At 38.7% G+C, this 24383-nt stretch overlaps 1 protein-coding gene across 1 annotated transcript in view; it reads right to left on the reverse strand.

The window, feature by feature from the left end:
- The window catches only part of pik3r3b (phosphoinositide-3-kinase, regulatory subunit 3b (gamma)), a 205799-nt gene that overhangs the window by 117020 nt on the left and 64396 nt on the right, over positions 1-24383 (reverse strand). Inside the window, exons 3-4 of the mRNA XM_079841717.1 lie at positions 5647-5742; positions 5060-5137 (exon numbers count right to left, since the gene is read on the reverse strand). Coding sequence (XP_079697843.1) covers positions 5060-5137; positions 5647-5742 — 174 coding nt within the window. The remainder of the gene's footprint in view (positions 1-5059; positions 5138-5646; positions 5743-24383) is intronic.

Here is a 24383-nt window from a genome sequence, read left to right on the forward strand (position 1 = left end):
ATCAATCTTAATTATATAAAATTACTGGGCTGCTGATGAGATAATGTGTTTCGACCACAGATAATAGATGACAAAAGTCTAAAATTATTAAAATGACCCAAATAAAGAGAGACAAATAAGTAAACAGAGCAATAAGAAGAAATAAAGCAAGAAAGAAAAACAAGAAATAAAAAGAAAGTGATGCATAAGAGACGGACCCACTGATATGTTGTTATTCCGTTTAAGCTGCTGTAAACTAAAAATTTAATTTGCTCTGGTTTGGCACTGTGCATTATGTGTCCCCATCCAATCAAGTCTTCGAGGAGGACATGAAAAGGGAGCGGAAATGAGCGAATGAAAAGGAGTAGTTCAGAAGAGGGGAGAAATGAGAGAGAGTGGAAAAATTATGATACAATTGTGGCATTACACTGCAGAAGAAATCTTTGCCAGTTATATAACATGACTTTCATTGAGGGCATTTGGTTTTAAAAAGGTCATATCATGGATCATTTCCTTGATTTTTTAAAATCCATCCATCTATCCATTCTTCCATCCATTTATCCATCCATCCAACTATCTATCGATTCATTCATCCATCTATCCATCCAACTATCTATTCAGCTATCCAACCAACCATCTACCGACCCAACTATCTATGCATCCAATTATCTATCTATGCATCCAATTATCTATCTATGCATCCAATTATCTATCTATGCATCCATCTATCTCTCTATCTATCTCTCTATCTCTCTATCTCTCTATCTCTCTATCTCTCTATCTCTCTATCTCTCTATCTCTCTATCTATCTATCTATCTATCTATCTATCTATCTATCTATCCATCTATCCATCCATCCATCCATCCATCCATCCATCCATCCATCCATCCATCCATCCAACTATCTATTCATCTATCCAACCAACTAACAATTCATCTATCCGTCCATTCATTCATCCATCTATCCATCCAACTATCTATCCATCTATACAGCCATCTATCCATCTATCCATTCATTCATCCATCTATCCATCCAACTATCTATTCAGCTATCCAACCAACTAACTATCCATCTAGCCATCCATTAATTCATCCATCTATCCATCCAACTATCTATCCATCTATCCAGCCATCTATTCATCCAACGATCTATCTTCTCCATTCATTTATCCATCCATCTATCCATCCGACTATCTATTCAGCTATCCAACTAACTATCCATCCATTCATCCATCTATTGATACAATTATCTATCCATCTATACAGCCATCTATCCATGCAACTATCTATTCATCTATCCAGCCATCTATCCATCCAACTATCTATCCATCTATCTATACACACAGGAAGGGTTCAAGCATTTAAAAACAGAATAAAACAGAATGCATGTGTCCTGATACACCATTTAAAAAGTTTAACCTCTTTTGACTTGACACTGCATCCAACAAAAACACACACCTAGCGCATATACAATATAAAAACTATTTAAAAACAGTGCAGATGGTTGCAAAAGCACATCCTTTCTGAATGGGCCCTAACTCAGCGAAATAATCGATCAGAACATCTCTGTCAGGAAACTTTAAGAGCCAAAAAGGCTGAACTAGGGAGGAGTCTGGCCACAAGTATGTGTGTGTGTGTGAGAGTGTGTGTGTGTGTGTGTGTGTGTGTGAGAGAGAGAGAGAGAGAGAGAGGGAGGGAAAAAAAGAGCAATTAAGGGATGACATCATTGTTAGTGATCACTTCCAAGGCTGTATCTGCAGAAAAGAGGAGAAAGAGCTGGACAGAACAAAAGACATGGATGGATTATGCAGGTGAGCGTAAACAAAACTAGAGAAGCAATCTTGCAGAAAGGAGAGGAAATTTCCAGTAAGACTGCTGAAATGTCATGCTGATACATCTTAAGTCTTCAAGAGTGAATGATAATGGATATGTTAATGGTTAATGTAAAGGTGATTGTGCATGTGCATGTGATGCACTATATAAGTCAAACATACTATATACAATTAATATGCACAAATGATTACATTTCTGTGGTCTTTAAATGGCCTGAATTTACAAACATGGGGGGAAAAACAGCATCATTTACAATGAAAAACTATTATAACACCACCTGCAGTACAAAGTGTTCCCCGGGGGCACTGAACCGTCTCCCTCAGAAATCTTTACAACTTTAGGACGTATTAATCAAGACAATCGCTAAAAGACTCCAATAAAACTAAGGGTGTGGAAGAGCTCAAGCGGCAGAAGCCCCTTCTGCCCAAGCTGACTGTAAAACGCTGGACTCTAATAGGTTATTGACTATTGCATATGAGACAGGATGACATCACTGGCAGCCAATGGGAGAGCAGGAAGTGCGGAAGATGAGAACAGTGCTTTTAATTTGTGCTTTGCTGAGCTCAGCTTCTCTCACGCAAGAAAAAGACAAGAAATGCGAATGATGAATGTCGAAATTAATAAACGGAGGGGAAGAAGGGCTGTTGGCATGTTGTCGAGTGGACACGGGTCAGCCACGCTCTCCGTGTGCCTGTCACTGTATCCAGGGAGACTGGAGCTGGAACCAGTTTTATTTTCCTGTCGACTATGTGTGTGTGTGTGTGTTCATGCTTGTGTGCTTTTGCTGTACACCAAATGCATATTTCTCACACACATGCAAACGTTTGTCAATCCTCCTTGACCATTAGTCTGAATTTACTGCATATGCACTTGTCGATCTTCGATGCACCTGAATCATGAGTCATTCCTCTCTCTGCTCCTCTCCGCCTCCTACATGAAACCTTTACTCTCTCGTTCTTTCTCGTTTCTCTAAAATATGTATCCTCGTGGCTAAAACGGCTTGCCATCTCCATGACAACACACTGTTGATCCACAAATCGCTGGTTGGTTAGCACAAGCTCTAGCTGGGTGACGTAATGTTGTCTCTGGTCTTCTGTGGCCACTGGACTTACCCACTTCTTGGCTGGGCTTTTAAATGGCAACCATGGTGCGTATCTGCCAAAACACTTATGACGGTGTATGTAATGGTGTGAGTATTTCCACATTGAGTAACTAACCCGTTATATAATGACAGGAAATGGGTGATGGATACATTTTGTAGCGTTTCACTGTTGGCTTTATGGTGTTCATTCCAGGCAAAGGTTAAACTTATGGTTAGATGTGAATGGAACTATTTACAAACGGTTAGGCAAAATAAAAAAGGTGAATATAATAAACAGATCTCATACTCGTCAATCAAATACATCAAACGTATACTGTGGGGTCTAAAAGTCTGAGCTCTTATATAAAGCTTATATTTTGCATTTTTCTAATTTGATTTAAAAAAATATCATTATGGATTATACTAGCAGCAAAACAATTTTATACACATTTATAAATTTCATTACCTTAAAGGTAATGACTGAAGCACTCAAACTGACATGAACCCTAAGTTTGCTAAAGAATATGTTAAATATTATTGTATAATTTATAAATAACTTAATTCATAAAACTTTTTTTTTTTAAACTATACAAATATATTTTAATAATGTATAAATAACTTGAAATATCATAAAATGATGCAATATGCAATACATAAATTCATAACTTTAAGAATAATATATTTTATTTTATATTTACAGTATATATGTTCATAATTGAATATTTCTTTAAATGTTTATGTCAACTATTCTTTGCTCTAATTTTAGTATTCAAGTGTTTACATAACACATTAAAAAAATATTTGGTTTTAAAAACCCCACTGTGTTTTTTGCAAAAGTTGAATTACATGCGAGTTGTAAGTGGGCCATGTAACATGACAATTACCCAAAATCCAGGCAAATGAAAAAGCTCTGAAGAGGAAACTGAGTTGTGTAATGACCAAATCCAATCTAAACCTGTATGTTGATAAGCGACTGTACTTGAAGTACACACAAGAACATTCTCAAATATACTGAAGGGGTCCTAAAGGGCAAAAGCTCAAATGCTGAAGGTCGATATGAAAAAGGCTACCACTGTAAACTGGCCTTCCCACATTGTCAGAGCACATTCATGTCAGCCAGTCAACATCCTGACAACATCCCCCCCTACCCTCCCTTTACATATAGTTCCTCAGTTCCTGAGAGTGCTTGTGTGTCAGAAGACATATTTTAGAATCTGTGCAGCAACTCGTGAAAGACCTTTTGCCCCTTTATGGATTTGTTCATGAGAGCGTAAGTGTGCAGATGTGCTCCAAAGAAACTGACATGAACATACTCGGGTCATGTTAGTGCACATGTGACATTGTCAAACTGGAAATTATTTAAAAGGTTGTGATGCTTAAGTTGTGACAACTAAGGCTTTACCAATACCTGTGCACAGATGTACTATATATGGAGTCAGGATGTGGGGTTCTGCTAGACCGCGTATATCTGCACTTCAGTGGCATATGAAGCGCAAGCACAATCTCTAACAAAGTCTGTCCTTAAAATTTAATAAACGTCTCAGTCTGAAACAACAATAGTAAGTGATAAAAGGAGTTTTCTCCTATGGGAAATCCATGCTCTGCCTAATCATTTTAGTAGAGAGGAAGAGGATGAGCGGTGTGTGTGTGTGTGTGTGTGTGTGACTGTGCATGAATTTGTTTCATCTAATCTAATAGTAGTGCTGAGGTTTTTTGGAAGCAGCATTTCCCAAAAAAAGTACAGAGCCAGAGCACTCCCTTGTGGTGCTAAATAAGAACTTCAGCTAAACTTTTCAAACTTTAACAACAGTGGCCTAGATCTACACTGCCGAGAACAGGAAGACACTCCAATGCTCAAAAAAACTGTTTTCTTTTCATGTTTTCATCTTACACTTCAGATTGTCTTTCTTTAATTTCCTTTTGTGAACACACACAAGACAGAAAATGTACATCTCATATCTGTCTGAATAAATTATACCATTCATGATTAATGTATCACTTCATTTTAATTAAGCCTGTCAAGATTTGCCAAATAATCAATTCAACTGTGAACCTTAATGTTTGTTTAATAACTAGATGCATGTTACATCAAATGGGGCTGAACATACTAGTTTATAGATATTCTGAGATTAGCACGAACAGAATAAACAATTTTTTGACTCTGACCTGTTTCCAAAGCCTGAAGTAATTCTGGTGGTCCAATGGAGGTCTGGCCAGACCGGTACAGTGGCTCATTCTCCCAGTCTTAAAAAAAGGACAGAGGTCAAAGGTCAGGCTTATAATCTGATGTGTTATGTTAACCAAAACTTTACAGTAAATTGGATACATGAGCTACAGTGGCAAAGTGATGGTATTAGATGGTAAAAACAGTTATTTTAAATTGTAATAATATTTCACAATAATACAGCCTAGCAAATAAATGCAGCCATTGCGAGCATAATAGACTTCTTTCCTGTGGTATTTACACAAGAACTCCAAGGTACTTCAAAGAATACCATCATATTACCATTTGTATATACCAAAAACAACATGGTATTATCACGGTACCCTACTTCCATATAATGTTTTCTATGTAATGAACTAATTCAAGAAGTGTGATTTTTATGCAAATACTATTTCATTTATGAATAAACAAATATATAATTACTCACTTGAAAAATGACTAGAAGCATACCCCCCTCCCCCTGCTATACAAGTGTTTAACTCTCTTTGAATAGTTAAATTAGATAGGTGAGGCGGAGGAGCAAACTCACCCAGTCTCTCTAGAGCCTCCGTCAGCCTGAGCACCACAGCTGGGGTCTGGTCAGGCAGAGCACACTGCTCTACAACATCTCCCTTTCCACAGGGGCCTGTCAGAGAAGGAGGGAGAGGGAGAGAGATGATGATGAGAAATCCCACTGGTGAGACCAAATTCCCTGATTAGGTGGCTGCCTTTAAACCCACATCTCATCTCTCCTTAGGGAACAGTCAGGTTGTCATATTCTCACAAGCATGGTAGATATGCAACATAATACTCAAGCCTCAACCTTTTACCATTCAAAGTTACATTAAAGTACGGCTTCGTTCGGGTTACGGGAGCCGTCGGCAGCGCTGTCATTTTGTTTTTAGACCACAAAATCAACAGTGTCACTAAAGAAGTGTGTTTCTGATTGAGAGGAAAAGAGAACCTTGTACAGCTTCCCAAATAAGCATTTAGGAAACAGTGGATGCAGTTTTTTTTTTTTTGAGCAGCAACAGAGTTCTGCAAGTGTTCGTTTGTTCCCGGTCATGAGTCGAAACTGCAGGCGGTGAGTGAAACTGCATCAAATGTTGGTGTTTTGTTGACAATCGTTGTGTAAGTGCATATAATGTAAACAAAACAAACGTATAGTGAATCAAAAGTTATCCAGGGGTAATGCCTTGATGTATTGTGTATTGTGTGTGTGTGTGCTTGTGACTCTTCAGCTCCACCCACTGCACATCTGGCTGAGTTCGGCTGTTTTCGGAAAGAATCGGTACAGCATATCTGTCTTTTATAAATATGATAAAGACTCTTCGGAGATATGAAGGATGCTATAGGTACTCAAGATTAACATGAGATTGGCAGAAACTGTGTATGTAATGTACCCTTAAACCAATTAAGAGTAAAATATTTAAAAATTAAAATTAAAGGGAAAGTACACCCAAAAATGAAAATTGTCTCATTTACTCACCCTCATGTTATTCCAAACCTGTATGCATTGATTTCTTCTGCTAAACACAAAATACAATATTTTGAAGAATAATGATAATGTAACATTTATGGCTCCCATTGACATTCTTCAAAATATCTTCATGTCGTTTCACACAGAAGAAAGTCAAACAGGTTTGGAATGGCCCGAGGGTGAGTAAATGATCACAGAATATTAATTTTTGGGTGAACTATCCCTTTAAATGCAGTGAAATATAAACATTTTGTCCCAAAGGATTTTTAAAATTCAGTATATGACTTCCTACAGCAGAATGAAATACAGTGCATAATGTATCATAAGCACTATTGTCTCTTCCTGTCTCCATTGTCCTTCCACTGAGCAGCGACCTTCTGCTAAGGTTACACTTGGGGAGTGTGCCCATATATCTCTATATGTGCCCACTACTATGTGCTCAGACCACCATGGATACAATCCTGGATGGGGTCAGATTTTTAGTACCACTGCCCACTTGCAGAGCACAGTGTTGACACTCTGCTCATGTTTAAGAAACATGCCCCCCTTTATATGACACCCTGTCTATGCTGTCCGGAGACACTAAACCGGCTGTACATCGCCAAAGTATGAGAATGGTGCGGAGTGGAAGCGGAAAATGGAGTTGTTGATTTTTTTATAGCCTTTAATAGACTATTAGCCATTCGAATAAATGAAATATGGAATTTGTAAAATATTTCTGAAAAACTAATGTTTGAAGGTAGCACATTGAAATAATGTTCAACTGTAAGCTTCAGGTATCATAAACTAACATCAGACTTTTTTACAGCATTTATTAATCAGCAGTATTAGCAGTATTGTTTGTAACTTGTTAGACACTGCATTAACTAGCTGAACCGTATTGCAAAGTGTTATCTATTCAAAAAAGGTTAAATGTGAGGATGACAAAAAAAAAATGCAAACAGAAAAAAATGATGCAGTGTTCCATTTACATATGCAAAAAAGTCTAAAGGTCATATCATAGTAATGCATCGCCCTTGTAAAAATATGGAAATTACATAAACAACATGATTTTGTCTTGTGCCCAGACGTTGATGATATCAAAAGGCAAACAAACAAATAAAAAATAAATTAACCTTTTCTATTGTCACATCTGTTATTGTTTCGGTTTTGTTTTCATGGACTTTTAGTTGGTATCGCATTATTATTTCCTGTATTCCCTTCTGTTGTCATAGTTGCTAAACATGTTTTCATTTGTTGTCATGGTTTTTAATTGTTTGATTGATTTCTCACTCCTGTTCCTCATTTAGTTCATTAGTTTGCTCTGTATATATTGCCCTTAAGACCAATTCACACGCACAAATGCCAACAAACACATATTTTGGAGTTTGTTGGATAAGTGCGATACCCTTGTCAGTGTTTGTTGGCGTTGGTAAGGGTTTCTTTTCTTCTGACTGAACATGTTCAATTGGCGCTTTTTGGGTTGTGGACTGTCTGAGCAGTGTGGTATTATTTTCTAACAAACTTTGACAAAATCTGACCAGGCCACGAACCGTAGCCATGACGATGAGGCAAGTCGCTTGCAAAGACTGCTTGTAGGTGCTGGGAGTGCTTAAATAATCCTTGTAGTGTTTCTGGACAAATCAGAAGACAATTCTAGAGAAAGAGCAAGGAGATATTCGCAAGAGCACACTGGACAAAGTTTGAGCGTGCACGTGTGTAATCTTAGCGTGAGCAGAGCCATATTTGAAAGTGCGCGTTCAGTAAGTTATGTGCTAGAAAGTAAAATTATTCCACCTGCAAGTGGAGAGATTTGTTATCTGGATGCACTCTCACGTTACAATAATGTGCTCTTGACATTTAACGCCATAGAAGCGGCCTCAAATTAACTATAAAACGAGAAGAAAGTCGTGTCTGAAAGCTGCAATCTTTTATTTTTATTGCTTAATTAAAATGAATGGAGAATATCTCCATTTCCATGGGTGCTCGACCATTTCCGCGGGCGCTCGAGTTTGTCGATGTCTGTTGGGGCAGTGTGAACATGACATTTATTTTTCATAAAATTCTAAATCCAACGGCCAGCGTGTTTGTTGGCGTTTGTCTGTGCAGTGTGAATTGGCCTTCAGTGTACATTTACACAACAAAAAATGTTTCACGTACCGACAACAACATTATCAAAAAGATCCCTGTTCACATGGATCCGCAAAAACAACTAACAACGCTCTATTATTCAGGCCAGGCCAGTAGTTGGCATTGTCACTTTGTAAAGAAACACTACGTGCCTAATAGACTGAACACGTGACACGCATGCGCATGATGCCGCTGTTTTCAAAAAGTCATGTTTTTGTAGTTTACACGGAGACAATAATGGTCTCTCTTTCAAAAACGTGCACTTTAAAACCCATTTTCAAAAGTTTGCGTTTTCAGGCTGCCAAAACGCCATTGTCATGTAAATACATAAAAAGTTTTCCGATTTTAGTTGAAAATGGTGTTGTGTAAACGACCCCTTAGTTTGTTCAGCTCATTGTCTGGTGTTGACTGCACTCTAGCACACTGCTGCATTGTTTCTTGTGTTGGATTATTGTTTTTTAGTTTCGTAAAATAAAGTTATGCTACACTTATCGCTTCACCTGTGTTCATTTCTCATCCTAGAATGCTACAGCTAGAGAACTCAGAGCAGGATTTCTTTCACCTGTGAGCAGGAAACTGAACTGACATATACCAACAACATAGTTAAACTCATTTACATCAGTGTGCGTTTTCTAAAGCCATCGAGTGACAATTGGACAGATAATCTATCCATTTACATCGAATTTCCATTTGCGTAATAATGAGCGTTCTGATGAGAAATTCTGACGGAAGGTGTTTTTGCCCCATTATGTGAATGATGAGGTCCATGAAACTGTAGTGCTCTTGTAGTGCTGTTTGCAGACTCTTGTGAATTATCGTCAGTGACAACACTAATTAGCACTGATGTACCACCTGCTAATGTTTACACAGATACCAGTACTCTTTGGTTTTTTTGTTTCTTTGATTAGGAAATGGCTGTTTATTTAACAGAATCTCACACACACACAAGCATCTGTTGACAGCAGGAAAAGTTTGTGGTCTCATGCATGGGTGTAATTGGTGTGCTAATATGCACAGCAGTGGCCCCTGTTGTAGCCCGCTGCAATTTTCGCACAGGAGAATCACGCTACGAGGTGGCAATATGTTTATGGGCTGCGTTGATTTAGGTTTTGTTTGCATCGTGATTAAGGTTTAGTTTAAGTGTCAATCAGATCGGACAGTTTAAATCTAACCAGAAGTAAGCATCTGCAGTAAAGGAACTGATTAGACTCATCATTACTCTTGGACTTACCATATGCAAATGTATGTATGTTGCAGTGATCCTTTAGTAATAATATAGTCGAAGCTAGAGGAACAGGAAAAGGGGAGATGACAGTGATTAAAAATTAAAAAAAAAACAGAAAGATTAATGAAAAGTTCCTCTGAGGCTTTGATACAGGTGGCACAAAGACGTCGGAGGCTTGAGATTACACACGTTAACGGCGGAGCGCATTGGTATTCCAACAACACACGGTGCATTTAATTGCTCCACATCCTGCTGGTTTCTCTATGGACCTCGACAAGTGACGCCTTATGAATGAGCAAACAGGTCACAGCACGATGGGAGGAATCATAATTCTCTTTCTCTCTCTCTCTCTGACTTCCTCTTTCTCTCCCTTGTTCCTTTTGTTTTAAAAGCCTCCATTCCTTAATTATGGGTGAGCTAAGATTTATAAGAAAGGAGATTAATGTGGAGCTGTGTGTAAACTACAGTGCAATATAGCGTAACTGAAGATGTAGGAGTGATATTTTAAGTTAGATGGCTCGCTGATGAATTATTATACCCTAACTCAAACCCTTTACCATGGATTTCTGTGGAAATTGGCCATAAAATGTAATCTGATCTTCAACAGTCTGCATTAATAAGACACAAACAATGACGCAGTTTTGTGTCTTTATTGAACACAAAGTGCAAACATTCACAGTGGAGGGTTGAAAAAGTATGTGAATACAAAACAAAATCATGTATTTATATTTGTTTTGATTTAAGCATTTGTCTATTAATGCAAGGAAGATCAAATTTTATGACCAAATCATGCAGAGATGCATGTAACTATATTATATAAATGATTTCTGCAGCACACTCCAGTCTAAATCACTGTGGAAAACAACTGTATGAGGCATAATCATTTCAGACATCTGACTTGGTGTTTTCCATCGTATTTTTCCATGCCTTTCAAATATAAAAACTTTGCCCTACGATCTGTGCTAGCGTTAACCTACGTTTACATTTATGGCACTGCACGTGTGGGCAAAGACCTTCACGTTTACATTTGTGTGTGCGTGTGAAAGCGGACACAGGTTGTTTGGCTTTGTGTAGAAAGCGGTGGGCAAATTTCCTTTCAATTGGAGTGCTACTATGCGTTTGGTGCTTCGATTAACGTCACTGTCAGAAAACATCACTGAGGCAATTTCTCAAAACGTGAGGCACAAGCTGATGGGTGAGGGACAGCAAAGAACAGAGGAACAAGAGGGAAAGGACAGAGCACGGTGAAAGCAATCTAATAGAAAGATGCTGTTGTTTCAATACAAATGCTACTTTCGAGAAATTGTTATTATATATACAATCCATGTACAGCGATGAAAAAAGTATAAGCTTAGCTACAAAAACATAAAAATGAAACCGTGTCTTTACCAGGCAACAAGATAAAGCGACAAGTGAAAAGTTAGCATAAACGTGACAAGCAACATTTTCTGGATCAGTTGATTTCTATTTCTTCAGTCATGCTGGGTAGTCCCTCCTACCGTTAAATCTCATTGGCCACATAGCTAGATTGCACAATATATCAGTACCATATCGGTTATTGGCTACTATTGTAGAATGATGAATTTTGCATTATCATCGATATTGCTGGACATAAATTGGTCTACATTACATTTTAAATCAACATTTTAGATTAAGAATTCAATGCTGTTCTTTGGAGTTTTCTTGCACTATGACCACGACAGGTGAAGTGAATAACTCTTCATCACCTGCACCTGTTAGTGGGTGGAATATATTAGGCAGCAAGTGAACATTTTGTCCTCAAAGTCGATGTGTTAGAAGCAGGAAAAATGGGCAAGCGTAAGGATTTGAGCGAGTTTGACAAGGGCCAAATTCCGATGGTTAGACGACTGGGTCAGAGAATCTCCAAAACTGCAGCTCTTGTGGGGAGTTCCCGGTCTGCAGTGGTCAGTATCTATCAAAAGTGGTCCAAGGAAGGAACAGTGGTGAACCGGAGACAGGGTCATGGGTGGCCAAGGGTCATTGATTCACATGGGGAGTGAAGGCTGGCCCGTGTGGTCCGATTAAACAGACAAGCTCCTGTAGCTCAAATTGCTCAAGAAGTTAATGCTGGTTCTGATAGAAAGGTGTCATAAAACACAGTATATCGCAGTTTTTTGTGTATAAGGCTGCATAGCCGCACACCAGTCAGGGTGCCCATGCTGACCCCTGTCCACCAGATCTCAATCCAATCGAGCATCTGTGGGATGTGCTGAACAAAGTAGTCCGATCCATGGAGGCCCCACCTCGCAACTTCCAGTACTTAAAGAATCTGCTGCTAACAACTTGGTGCCAGATATCAGGGCTTGACAGGTCAGAAATATTTCCCAAATTAGCATTTTAGAATGATTTCTGAAGGATCGTGTGACACTGAAGACTGGACTAATGGTGCTACAAAGTTTGCTTTGCCATCACAGGAATAAATTACATTTTAAAATATATCAAAATAGAAAACAGTTATTATAAATTGCAATAATATTTCACAATATTATTTTTTATATTTAAAAAAATAGCGAGTGTGATGTTTTAGAAACAATAAAAAGCAAAATGTTTGAGTATTATTTTTTTTTTAAATCAAGAAACATGTTAAAATATATCATCTATCATATTAAAACACTCTATTTAGTTTTTAATGGTTAATTTTTTTTTATTATATAGACAAACAAACATTTTTAATATCGGTCATTTCTCAGTTATTAGCCATAAAATAATTATCAGCTTAGAATTTTGATGCATCTATACACATGAATGTGTCGATATACTCACAGTAAATTAAACATCAGATCTCTTCTGATTGGCTGTGTTCGTGTCATGTCATGCAGCAGATTCGCATTCAGAGCAGACAATCAAACTGCTTGTCACTGGAGGCATGTCACATAGCGCCTGCTGTTACATATTTGCAAGCATTTTTCCAAGTGCTTTGCAGTTCAAACACAAGCTAATTAGATTGCAGGTAACTTTAAACAATCTAAAGATCTGCACAAACGAAGGACAAAGCATACAAAACATGTGACTGTTAGTAAAGGACCTCTAGGGGAAATACATCACCACTTAATATCTATTGTTGATCCCATTAGTGGCATTTATGAGTTTAAAGTATGAGACTATGTTAAACCGTGTGGGTGTCGCTGTCACCGTACAAAGTGTGTGTGTCCCCACCCCAGCTGCTCCGTGAGAACACATGAGCCTATCAGATCTTATCCGTTTTCTATTAAGAGGACAGAAAGCAATTTCTAGGGTTTTCATTGCCCTGTGTGCGTGTGTGCGCGTGTGTGTTTTAACGAGCTGTGGTCAGGATGACAGGGAATTACTGAATGGATCAGCACTTCTGCACAAAGCCATTAAGTGTCCAAAGTCGGGGGTCAGCCAGCTGAAAATGTGGAAAACACAACATGCAGGTCTCTATACACAAACATAAGAACAAAAATATTCTCTCACGCCCAGTTTCCCAAAAATTAACATAAGTCTACCAATTAATTTTCTGACTTACCGAAGCATATTCAGGACCTTATCAGCACTATTTACACATATTCTGCACACATTACAACAATTGTCCTTTATTAGCTCATTCCCTTTGAATGTGCGATAGAGCGACCTGCTCTTTCATTAGATTGTCGACACGTACTGATTTTGCCAAGCTCCTAGGTCAACGTATTTTGTTGATCGAGGAGCAACACTCCTGTCCGAAAATGTTGTCCTAACCATATACCTACCCCTAAACCTAACCCTACCCATTAGTTACTTCTAAAATCAGAGGGAAATGATAGATGAACAACACTGATGTAGACGCACCTAACCTTGGCTGTAAGCCTAAACTTGGCATAAAACTTGTCACTCAAATCTGATTGGTTGATTGGAATGTTGTTCCAGGAACATGTTGTACTTGGTGAAATCAGGTTCTGCATATTGTCCACCTCACACAGAGCAATATATTACAGTGACCACTAGGGGGTGCCACACTAGCCACAGTGTCTCAGTGAGACAGATATATGAGCCTTTGTGTGCTGCAGAAGTGTGTGGGACAGAATTGTATGCTTTGAAAGGACAAAAGAATGGTGCAACTGGTCCACTAGTGGGATCTTATATAAGATTCTGGGAATATTTATACTTCAAACAAGTCAAATACACACACAAACTGGACAGGGGCTCAATATGAATGTTAGATCACATTACAATATTGACCATGGTGCATAGTATTATTCAAGTTTTTCCTACATTTTGATGCCAAGGACTCGCAAATATGATTTTTAGTCCCTTGTGAGGGACCCCCTTACAGTGTTGTTATTGTAAACTGAAACTATCAAAAATTGTTTTCAGTAATTGAAATAAAGCTGAAATAAAAGATAAATATTAGACGAAAAACTTGACCAAAAATTTTTTTTTAAAAATTTGGCAACTAACTGAAATAAATAAGTTTAAATTTAAGTACTGAGATTACTAAGACAAAAGCTGAAATCGATTAAAGCTAAATAATAATAATACAAAAAACAAAACAAAAATCACAAAAATGTAAACAAATTATAATAAAGCTGAAAACATAAATAAAAGCTAATTCAAAATATGAATAAATACCTGAATAGTATATAAATAATACTAAAATAGCACTGTCCCCTAAAATATTAAAGAAAGCTATGATTTTTTTTATGTATAAAGAAGACCCATTTGTACTGTGTGAGGAAAAAGTGTGATATTATGAAAGGCATTTTTTTTGGGCGAAATTGTATAACTAGCTTCTTTATTGTTACTGTACTAAAGCTAAAGCAAATTATTATTTGTATAATTATTAATTTGTTTTTAGATATAAACATTTTCGATTCAAATGTATTTGTATAGAACTTTTCACAATAAATATAGTTCCGAAAGTAATTTTACAGTAAACTTCATAACTTTAAAAATATAGAAAAATTCTGTCAAATTTCTTGCTGCCCTCTGGGGTCCCAAGACCTCTGATCAAGATCTATGTGCGAATATATTCACTTTCGCTGTCTTTCTTTACTTATATACTGTAGCAAACAGTGTGACACTCACAGCTTAATTCATTACTATAGCAACCGATGTAGATGCAACAGATATTGACTACACTGTCTGAACAAACGGATGAGATTACATCACTTGCAGAATGACAGCGGACCGCCAGACTGAATTTTGAAATCAAATGGGATTTGTGTGCACATTCCACACCATACAATCCATATGTAACACAACATGAAATAAAGCTCCCGCTTAGTGCCTCTACATAACACTCCCTTCATATCCTATGAAATGATGTCACACAGTAAATCGAGCTTTGTACATAAAACCCGGCGCACAATACATACTATTCAGACAAAGAGAGCTGATGGCTCTCGAATGGAAATGGAGTATGAGGAGGAGGAGGAGGAGCAGCGGTCAGACACATGAAGGCTTGCAGCTACAACGGTCTTGCCAAAGTGATAAGGGATTAGTCTCTTCCTGTAAATCTTCAGAATGTTTTTGAAGGATTTATCCTCCTTTCTCTTTTCTCCCTCTCTCTGTCTCTCTCTCTCTCTCTCTCTCACACACACACAGCTATAGCCATCTCCTCCATTACAGTGTGAAATTGAAACTCTTCTCTGTTTCTTTACCTGCTCTGCTCCACTGTGTCAATAAGGGCTGTTTAGCCTTTGACCCTGCCACCGGCTAGAGTGATGAAAGAAGTGGAATGATCAGCTCACACACTAAGGTATATGGTCACAAATATCCCCATGAACAAGTATGAACTCTGATTCAAATGCAGTAGAATGGGGCTTTCTGATAATTCGCCTTATGGTGACACACACACACACACACACGCACTCCACAGTTTTTAATTCCTGCAATCCACATCCTTATCAATCATATGTGATAGCGGGTGCCACCCCCTTCAACACGGGAAAGATTACCACAGCGTGCTTCCAAACTGCCTCACAACATAGCATTTTACTCACGCACACACACTGGCTTCAATGGGTTAGGAATAGTTTTTTGTAAGATAATGGCAGAAATATGTCATTGAAAATAATTGAATTTAGATGCACTATCCAAACCAGTTGTCCATATAGATAGAACCGCCCAGCTCTTCTCTCAGTATTGATTATGTGCTCATTGTCTATTCCTGAAGGGATAAGAAAATACATTACACAAATCAATAGTTTGCACAAATTTTATCAGGTGCATGCAGGCCGAGATTAAAATGATTATGAAGTGTGGGAAAGTGATGCCAAGAGGGAGACTGTCAATCTATCAAATTTGGAACCATTTCAGTAAAATTAAAGACCATGAAGAGCCCTCTGGGATAAAAGGGGTTAGATTCTCATATTGAATGCGTTATTGTGCTTATCTGGACAGATGTCTGTATTTTATCAACCAACCTAGGTTCACTGGAAAAACATGTCTCGGTTACACTTTATTTTAAGGTGACAGTCAAAGTACTGAGGAATATTAATTGAATAAGTTACGCAGTTATGAACCGTGATAAGTTACGGCTAGGGTTTGCTTTAGAGTTAGTTATTTAGGAAGTATTTATGCATAATTTACTGTTATTACTATAGTAAGTACATGCAGTAGCTTGTAACTATGTCACCTTAAAATAAAGTGTTATCCATGTCTCGACCTACATTTTTGCAATACTCCAAAAACGTACCTATACATACAATTCACTGCGGTTTCTAGCCGAAATGAACTCTACACTGTGCAAAAAAGTTGCTGCCTTAAATTAAGTACAATCAACTTGGATGTTTAAGTCATTTCAACTTAAATTACATTAAACTGACTTAAAAAAAGAAAAGTTGAATCTTATAAAAAAAGTTGTTTATTTTGACAAGTTAAAGCAAAGTATAAACATGTTGTCATTACGTATTGATCATATACAACAACTTTTATTTAATTTTCACACAAATTAGGATTACAGGGGCAGATTATTGATTAATTAAAGACTTATTTTCATGTAGTTTAGACCTCAAAATGCTTTTAGTGCATTATTTGTAAAATAATACATTTTGATGTTTACATCACATTATCGCACCGTATGTATAGTTTTCCTGAAATAATCAACTTGCTCAGTAGCTCACCTGATACAACACTGCACTTGTGTTGCAGAGAGAATCACGATAAAAGAGTTCAAAGACGTGTAGAAGCAAGCTAAAATGGCATGGTTGCTTCAGTAATGTGTTTTTAGTGCTATCAAATCGATTAATCGTGATTAATCGCATCCAAAATAAAAGTTTGTGTTTACATATTATATGTGTGCGTACTGTGTATAATTATTATGTATATATGAATACACACACATGCATGTATATATTTACAGAAAAAAAAATATATTTACGTATAATATATATATATACAATGAGCCTGGGTTTTTATCAACATTTTGTTAGCAAAGAAAGCATGAGAAAAGAACAGATAGTGATACGTTTTAAGTGCAAAAAAGTGCAACTACAAAATATCAACAAAGAGAAAAACAGAAGGAAAAAGAAAAAAAGCGTATCACTTCACGGAAAGAACAAAGAGGGGAAGGGAGAAGGGAAGAAAGAGGAATGTAAACAGCTCAAGAGTAAAACAGGTGATGGATCCAGGCAAAGGGGAGAGGGAAGTCGCAGTGTGGCCTTCCCAAAAAGATGCCACCTGGCAGGGGCCTGGCCTCGGATGTTTTGCCTGCAGCCAATGACAGAGTCCCACAAGAGGGGCGTAGAGCACATGCCTCTTCAATTAGAGCACTCCATGAGGGAGGAGAATGAGAGGGAGAGGGAAAGGATTCATAGTAGCTAAGGAAAGATTTGTGTTTTGTCAGATGAGCGGTATAAGAAAAGCGTTGATGAAAAGGGAGGAAACAGAAATGAAAGAGTCAGACGAGGGCTGTAGGTTTATATGACGAGGGTTAACATGTCATTAAACAAAAGTCAGCAGCAAATGGTATTACAGCTTCACTGGTTATGGTAGAAGGCTTGGAATTGAGAACCGGTTCTACTGCAGCCTTCACATGCTATCTGAATTATCGACAATCCTAGTTTCCAAGTTAAAAAATTGGAAATGAACCCCCCCTCAAGCCAAAACTTGCCAATGAGCTCATAATCACGACTTCAGAAGTGGGAAGTAGGACATTTCTGATAGCACGTGAAGGCAGCATTATTCACAACTAATTATGCATTTACATAAAAAATATGTTACAAAATTATCAGACCTTTTTTATAAAAGCAGATTTTTTATATAAAACAAACAATTTATAAATTTACATTTGATGAGCACTGATAAATGCACACCTGTTTACGCACAGTTAATATATTAAAATGTAACATTTTGTTTGGCAACCGTAAAAAGCCTGCAGTCTAATGAATTATATTACTTGGCAGAAGAATTATTTAAATTACTAATATTAATATATTTCATGATTTATTGAGCTTTCAAGCAAGCGGAATATGAAATAGAGTTCTTACATTTTTATAAGTTGTATGTATTTCTACTTGGTCCGGGTGATATATTGACAATATGAAGAGTTCAGATGCAAAAGCCTCTAAAAGCCACTTTGGTCAAAAATGAGATAATTCTGAGTGAATGCTCTCTGCACATAATATACGTTCATACGATACTTTCACTTCAAACCCACTAAATCCCAGCCTCAGCCCATTCAGAAGTGTCGGTACTTAGCCTGACAAAAATGCTTATTTTAAAGAAAAACATCAGACGGACTTAGAGGCTTTTGCATCTGAAGTCTTCATATATTTATATTATATTTGCGATGACTTTGCTCAATTTTACACTACCCTACACTAATAAATTAATACTTGTATTTAGCAATGAGGCATTAAGTTGATCAAAAGTTAGTAAAGATTTTTCAAATAAACGCTGTTCACTTGAACTTTCTATTCATAAAATAATCCTGAACAAAAAATCCAACAAAATATTAAACATCACAACAATTTTCAACATTGATAATAATTATTATTTCTGAAGGATCATGTGACATTGAAGACTAGTAATAATTGCTGAAAATTCAGCTTTGCCATCACATAAATAAATTACATTTTAAAATATTAAAATAGAAAACTGTATGGTCTGTCTAGTGTGTTTCATTGTGTTTTTGGTTTAGTCCTGTGACCTAGTTTTTCGTCATTCAGTTCATCCAAAGTTTATGCTATTAAAGTTTGTTTCCTTGATCTATTCCTCGTTGTGTGGTTTCTACATTACCATGTTACGTGACAGAAAGACGGACCTAAACCGGTCAGCATGGATTCCCCTGCTGTGCTGCTGCTTTGCTTGGAGCAGGAGCAGAAGAGCCTAGAGGCCCACACATGTGGATTCCTCTATGTGGCGAGCCTCACGCACTATCCAGACCGCTCCTTGTGTTCTTTTTTATTTGGCCAGTTTGAACAAGAACACAATGGCTCGCCTGCCTGGTGTAGGTGCTCGAGGATCATTCGCTGAGTTCGTTGAGTGGGTGTTGGTAAACTGTGGTTCAGCCTTCACCACCAGCCCCACTCCAAACACACTGCCAGAGACCAGTCATCCACCAAAAGCGAGCGACTGCACGGAGACGCTAGTGTCCACCGCAGACCGCGGGGACCGTCCTGCCATGATGGACGAGCCCAAACCAGAGAAGAGGTCAGAAGGAGTCATTGCTCCGAAGCCTGTACCACAAACAGAGTCTGACTAGGTGCGTGAGCTGGCAAGATCGTGGAGTATTAGTGGAGTTCAAAGGTATGGAGGATAGCCCTGCCCACACTCCCGCCGATGTGTGTGAAGTTGATATGGCCTCTGGAGGATATTTAGAGGATCTGATGGACATTTTCCAGGAGGATCTTATTAACTGGTTTGGAGATATACCCAAATATCCCTGTATCTCCAGCGTTCCCTATGTCTTCTGAATCCCTACCTAGCCTCCCTCTCCCACCTCCTCAAACAGCCAGTTCCTCTGCGCTGCCTCAGCTGATATCCTTCAGCCCTGTGCTCTTTTTTATTTGGCCAGTTTGAACAAGCACACAAAGGTTCACCTGCCAAGTGTGGGTGCTCAAGGGTCATTCGCCGAGTTAGTTGAGTGGGTGTTGGTGAACTGCGGTTCAGCCTTCACCATCAGCCCTGCTGAGGATGACATCGTCACCAGCCTCACTCCGAACACACAGCCAGAGACCAGTCATCCACCAACAGCGAGCCGCTAGTGCCCGCCCTGGATCGCGGGGACCGTCCTGCCATGATGGATGAGCCTGAACCAGAGAAGAGGACGGAAGGAGTCATCGCCCCGGAGCCTGTACCACAAACAGAGTCTGAGTAGGTGCGTGAGCTGGCAACATTGTGCCTCACGGAGGGAGTATTAGTGGAGTTTCGAATGTATGGAGGATAGCCCTGCCCACACTCCCGCCGATGTTTGTGAGCTTGATATGGCCTCAGGGGGATATTTAGAGGATCTGATGGACATTTTCCTGGAGGATCTTATTAACTGGTTTGGAGATCTAACCAATGTCCCTGTATCTTCAGCATTCCCTATGTCTTCTGAATGCCTACCTAGCCTCCCTCTCCCACCTCCTCAAACAGCCATTTCTTATGCCCTGCCTCAGTTGATATCCTTCAGCCCCTCTGCTGCATCTACGCCTTGTCTGTATCTACCTCAGCTCTTCAGGCCACCAGCTCCACCCGGCCCAGTGGATCCCCCGGCTCCGCATCCAGCCTCTGTGCCCATGGCTCCACCTTGGCTCCTCTCTACCTCGGCTCCACCAGAAACCATCGGCCATACGGCTTCACCAGGCTCCCTCGTTCCTCTGGCTCAGTTTTGGTCAGACGTCTTGCATCTTCTGGCTTCACCTTCCCCCGGCTCTGCCTCCATCATCGGTCCACCAGGTCCGCCTCTGTCCTCTGGTTCACCGGTTCCACCTCGGACACTTGTCGCCACGTCTCCTCCTCTGTCTCCATTACCATCGTTTTTGCGTGGGCTCACCGGCCTGTCCTCTCCACCTGGGTCTCCATCATCTGTGGCGGCATATCTGTCGGTCATCCCCAGGGTTCATCAAGGCTACACTTGGGCTCTTCCCATCTTCAACTTCACCCTCGTCCTCGTCCATGGCTAGCCTCTGGCTGTACATCTGGCTCCTCCTGCTCCTCACTGACTCCTCCCACCTTCCATGAATGTTTTTGCCCTGGAATCCTTAGATTTTTCCTTTGTTCTATGCCCAACTCCAGAGCCCCCGCCCTCCCTCTTCAGTTGGTCTATTTACGGTGCGAGGACGTGCCTTCCCGAGAGACGAACTTTTACATGTATAGTCTCTTATGCGTTTCATTGTGTTTTTGGTTCAGTCCTGTGACCTAGTTTAGTCATCATTAGTCATTCAGCTCACCTGTTTTCCCTTAATTATCTAATTAGCTCCCTTTGTTTGATCTGTACTTAAATTCTGAGTTTTCTGCCACTCAATGTCTGTCTTCGTCAATGTATATGCTGTGTAAGTGTCTTCTAGTGGTTATCTCCTGATGGTTTATGCTATTAAAGTTAGTTTCCTTGATATTTCGCGATTTCTACATTACCACGTTACGTGACAGTTATTTAAAATTATAATAATATTTCAAAATATTACTGTTTTACTGATCAAATAAATTGGTGCTTTGGTGAGCAAAAAAGCTTTTTTCCCCAAAAACATTATAAAATCTTATGAAGGGTAGTGTATACCATCACAATATCTTTCATATAGATATCACACAAAAAAGTTATCCACCCTCATCTCATGTCATACCAAATCTGTATGGAACATTACATATAAATAATACATATATGTGAAATTTGAAATCTCTCTTTTTTTTTGTCCATACAATGAAATTCAATAAGGTTCAAAAACAGTTGAAACATTCTTCAAAATGTTGTTTAGGGTTAGGGTAACTATAGATATAATCTCTGAATGGGGTGTCTGAATCAGGGTCCACATTATGGTGGTCTTCCATCCTTTACAGAGAGAACATTAATGCTCACTTATTGCAGGCCCCTTAATGAGCTATTAAAGACCTCTTCACTACCGTGAGAGAAACTGAAGTGTGTGTGTGCCGCAAATGTATTCATTCACGAGCGTCTGACCGAGGCCCACTGAGGCATGCATAATTAATAAGAAAAGGGAGATAAAAGCAGAGTGAAGTTATTTTTTTCTTCTTGATGAAAATGTATGCGCTGCCTATCAGCATGTATGCCTGTGTCGTCTGAGCCTGTGTGTATGTGCATGTGTGTTTATGTGCGGGAGATACGTCAGTAGTGTTCCTCACAGTTATTGCCATTCTAAAGTAAGACAGGGCAAATAGATGGCAAATGTAGGCCAACTCTCTCCTGCTGGCCACTAAATAATTATCACATATTACACATCCAAGCCCCGCAGTTTCATATTGCACATGAAATACAGATAAACACTGCGAGAGAGAGAGAGAGAGAGAGAGAGAGAGAGAGAGAGAGAGAGAGAGAGAGAGAGAGAGAGAGAGAGAGAGAGAGAGAGAAGAGTAAGGAAATGTAATTTAACGAGTAGACATGTAACTGAAAGATTGGAAAATGAGAAGAAATGAGAGATATGATGTGTGTGTGTGTGTGACCAGAGGGACACTTAACTCATCTGCTTCTTCCGCCAATCCCCATGGGTGATCAGCTATGCAATGACCAAATCTAATGCATAACATACTGTCTCCAATCTACACGTCACACAATGCAAGAGAGTGAAAGACGAAGGGCTTTTATCCAACTGAATGTAAATTAAATGAGAATACACAAAGGCAACCTTGAAAACTGAGGGACATTTCATGTGAGCTTTCAAATCCTTCTCTTTCCTCGAGGAAACAGCTGAGAGGGGAAATTTAAATTCATTTCATTTTCTGCCTTTTTATCGTTTCTTTTTTTAAAATATAATTCTATTCAAATCTCGCTGCCTGAAAAAGTTGTGGCTTTGTGGTTGAGCAACAATGGATCATTTCCTCACGTTTCCAAAGCGGTTTCATCCATTTGTCCGTTAATCCTTAAAGTGTGGTCTTTGCAGTTTTCAAAAAAGCAATTAATTATTAAATTAGTTCAAATCAATAGTAAAGGCATTTATTAATCTTTACTGTTCAGAAGGAATATCAGATGAGAAATATCAGACCTCATTTTTCCTTCAAACTTCAAAAGGCACCATTAGGGAAAAGAGACCAAAGGGATAGAGCTTAGTAAGAGGTTGAGTAGGCAAAATATTGGACAAAAGTAAGTAATCTAACAGATCTAACACTTTATACACTAAATAGACATTGCTGTTATAAATGAATTAAAGTGACGTAACTGACAGGAAGTGTCCGCTGCACAATCGGAGTTACAGCGCTCCACAATGAGCTCAGAGAGACAGGAAAGATGGTATGTGTGTGTGGTTCAGGGTTTGCCTACACTGTGGGAACCAAAGTCCCTACAAGGACAGTAAAAGCTAAAATCATCTACACTGTGGAGACCAGAAAAGGAGGACAACCACTTAAATAACAATGAATAATGCAACCCAGGCTCATTTGAAAAACATGCCTGTGGCAACATTTCTGCAAAATAATATTGCTTCTTGCACATTTTGCAGGAACATTTTAAAAGTGAAATATCTGGTTTGCTGCATTAAAAGTGCATTCAGTTTTATCCAAAACCAATAAACATGAATAAACGTGGCAACGTTTTATTACATTGGTTCTTTTATGTATCGTGGCAGTGAGGAAATTAAATGACTGACTGTGTGCGTGTGTTCACGGAGCGGCGGGATCATAATTTCACCAATTAAAACATTAAGATCAACTCTATTCTTTTCATGTAGATATCATATGACTTCAGAAGACTTGGAATGCAACATGAGTTAATACTTTTATACTGTTTTTGGTCAGTTTTTGCAATAAATACCTGTGACTGTACTTTTATTTGCCTATTACGTGTTTTATATTGTTTAAAAGTCAATCTTTTTTTTTTTTAAATCATGCATTACGGTACAGTATTTTAAGGTCACAACATTTGTGCAAGGAACCTTATTTATTAATCTGCCCCTGTAATCATAATTTGTGTGAAAAGGATTGTTGTTGGTGTTTTCCTCAGTGTGTTCATTTCAGCTGGAAACTGCAGTGAATTGTATGCAAAAAGTGAGATAAACCGCATACCAAAAAAAAAAAAAAAAAAATGTATAAACATTTTCTATATATTATTTAATTAAAGGGGGGGGGGTGCTGTTTCATGCATACTGAGTTTTTCACACTGTTAAAGACTTGGATTCCCATGCTAAACATGGACAAAGTTTCAAAAATTGAGTTGGACGTTTGATGGAGTATTTTTGTGCCAAAAATACTCCTTCCGGTTTCTCACAAGCTTCGTAAAGTTTTTTTCGAGTATGGGTCTGTGTGACGTCAAATGGGGAGGAATTTCCTTATACGGGTCCTAAGGGCACTTCTCCCGGAAGGGCGCGCGCGCACCCGTAGACCAGAGCGAGAGAGCGAAAGCAGTACGCCCATCAAAATG

The sequence above is a fragment of the Gobio gobio genome, assembly GCF_949357685.1.
Source record: "Gobio gobio genome assembly, chromosome: 17".
NCBI lineage: Eukaryota > Metazoa > Chordata > Actinopteri > Cypriniformes > Gobionidae > Gobio > Gobio gobio.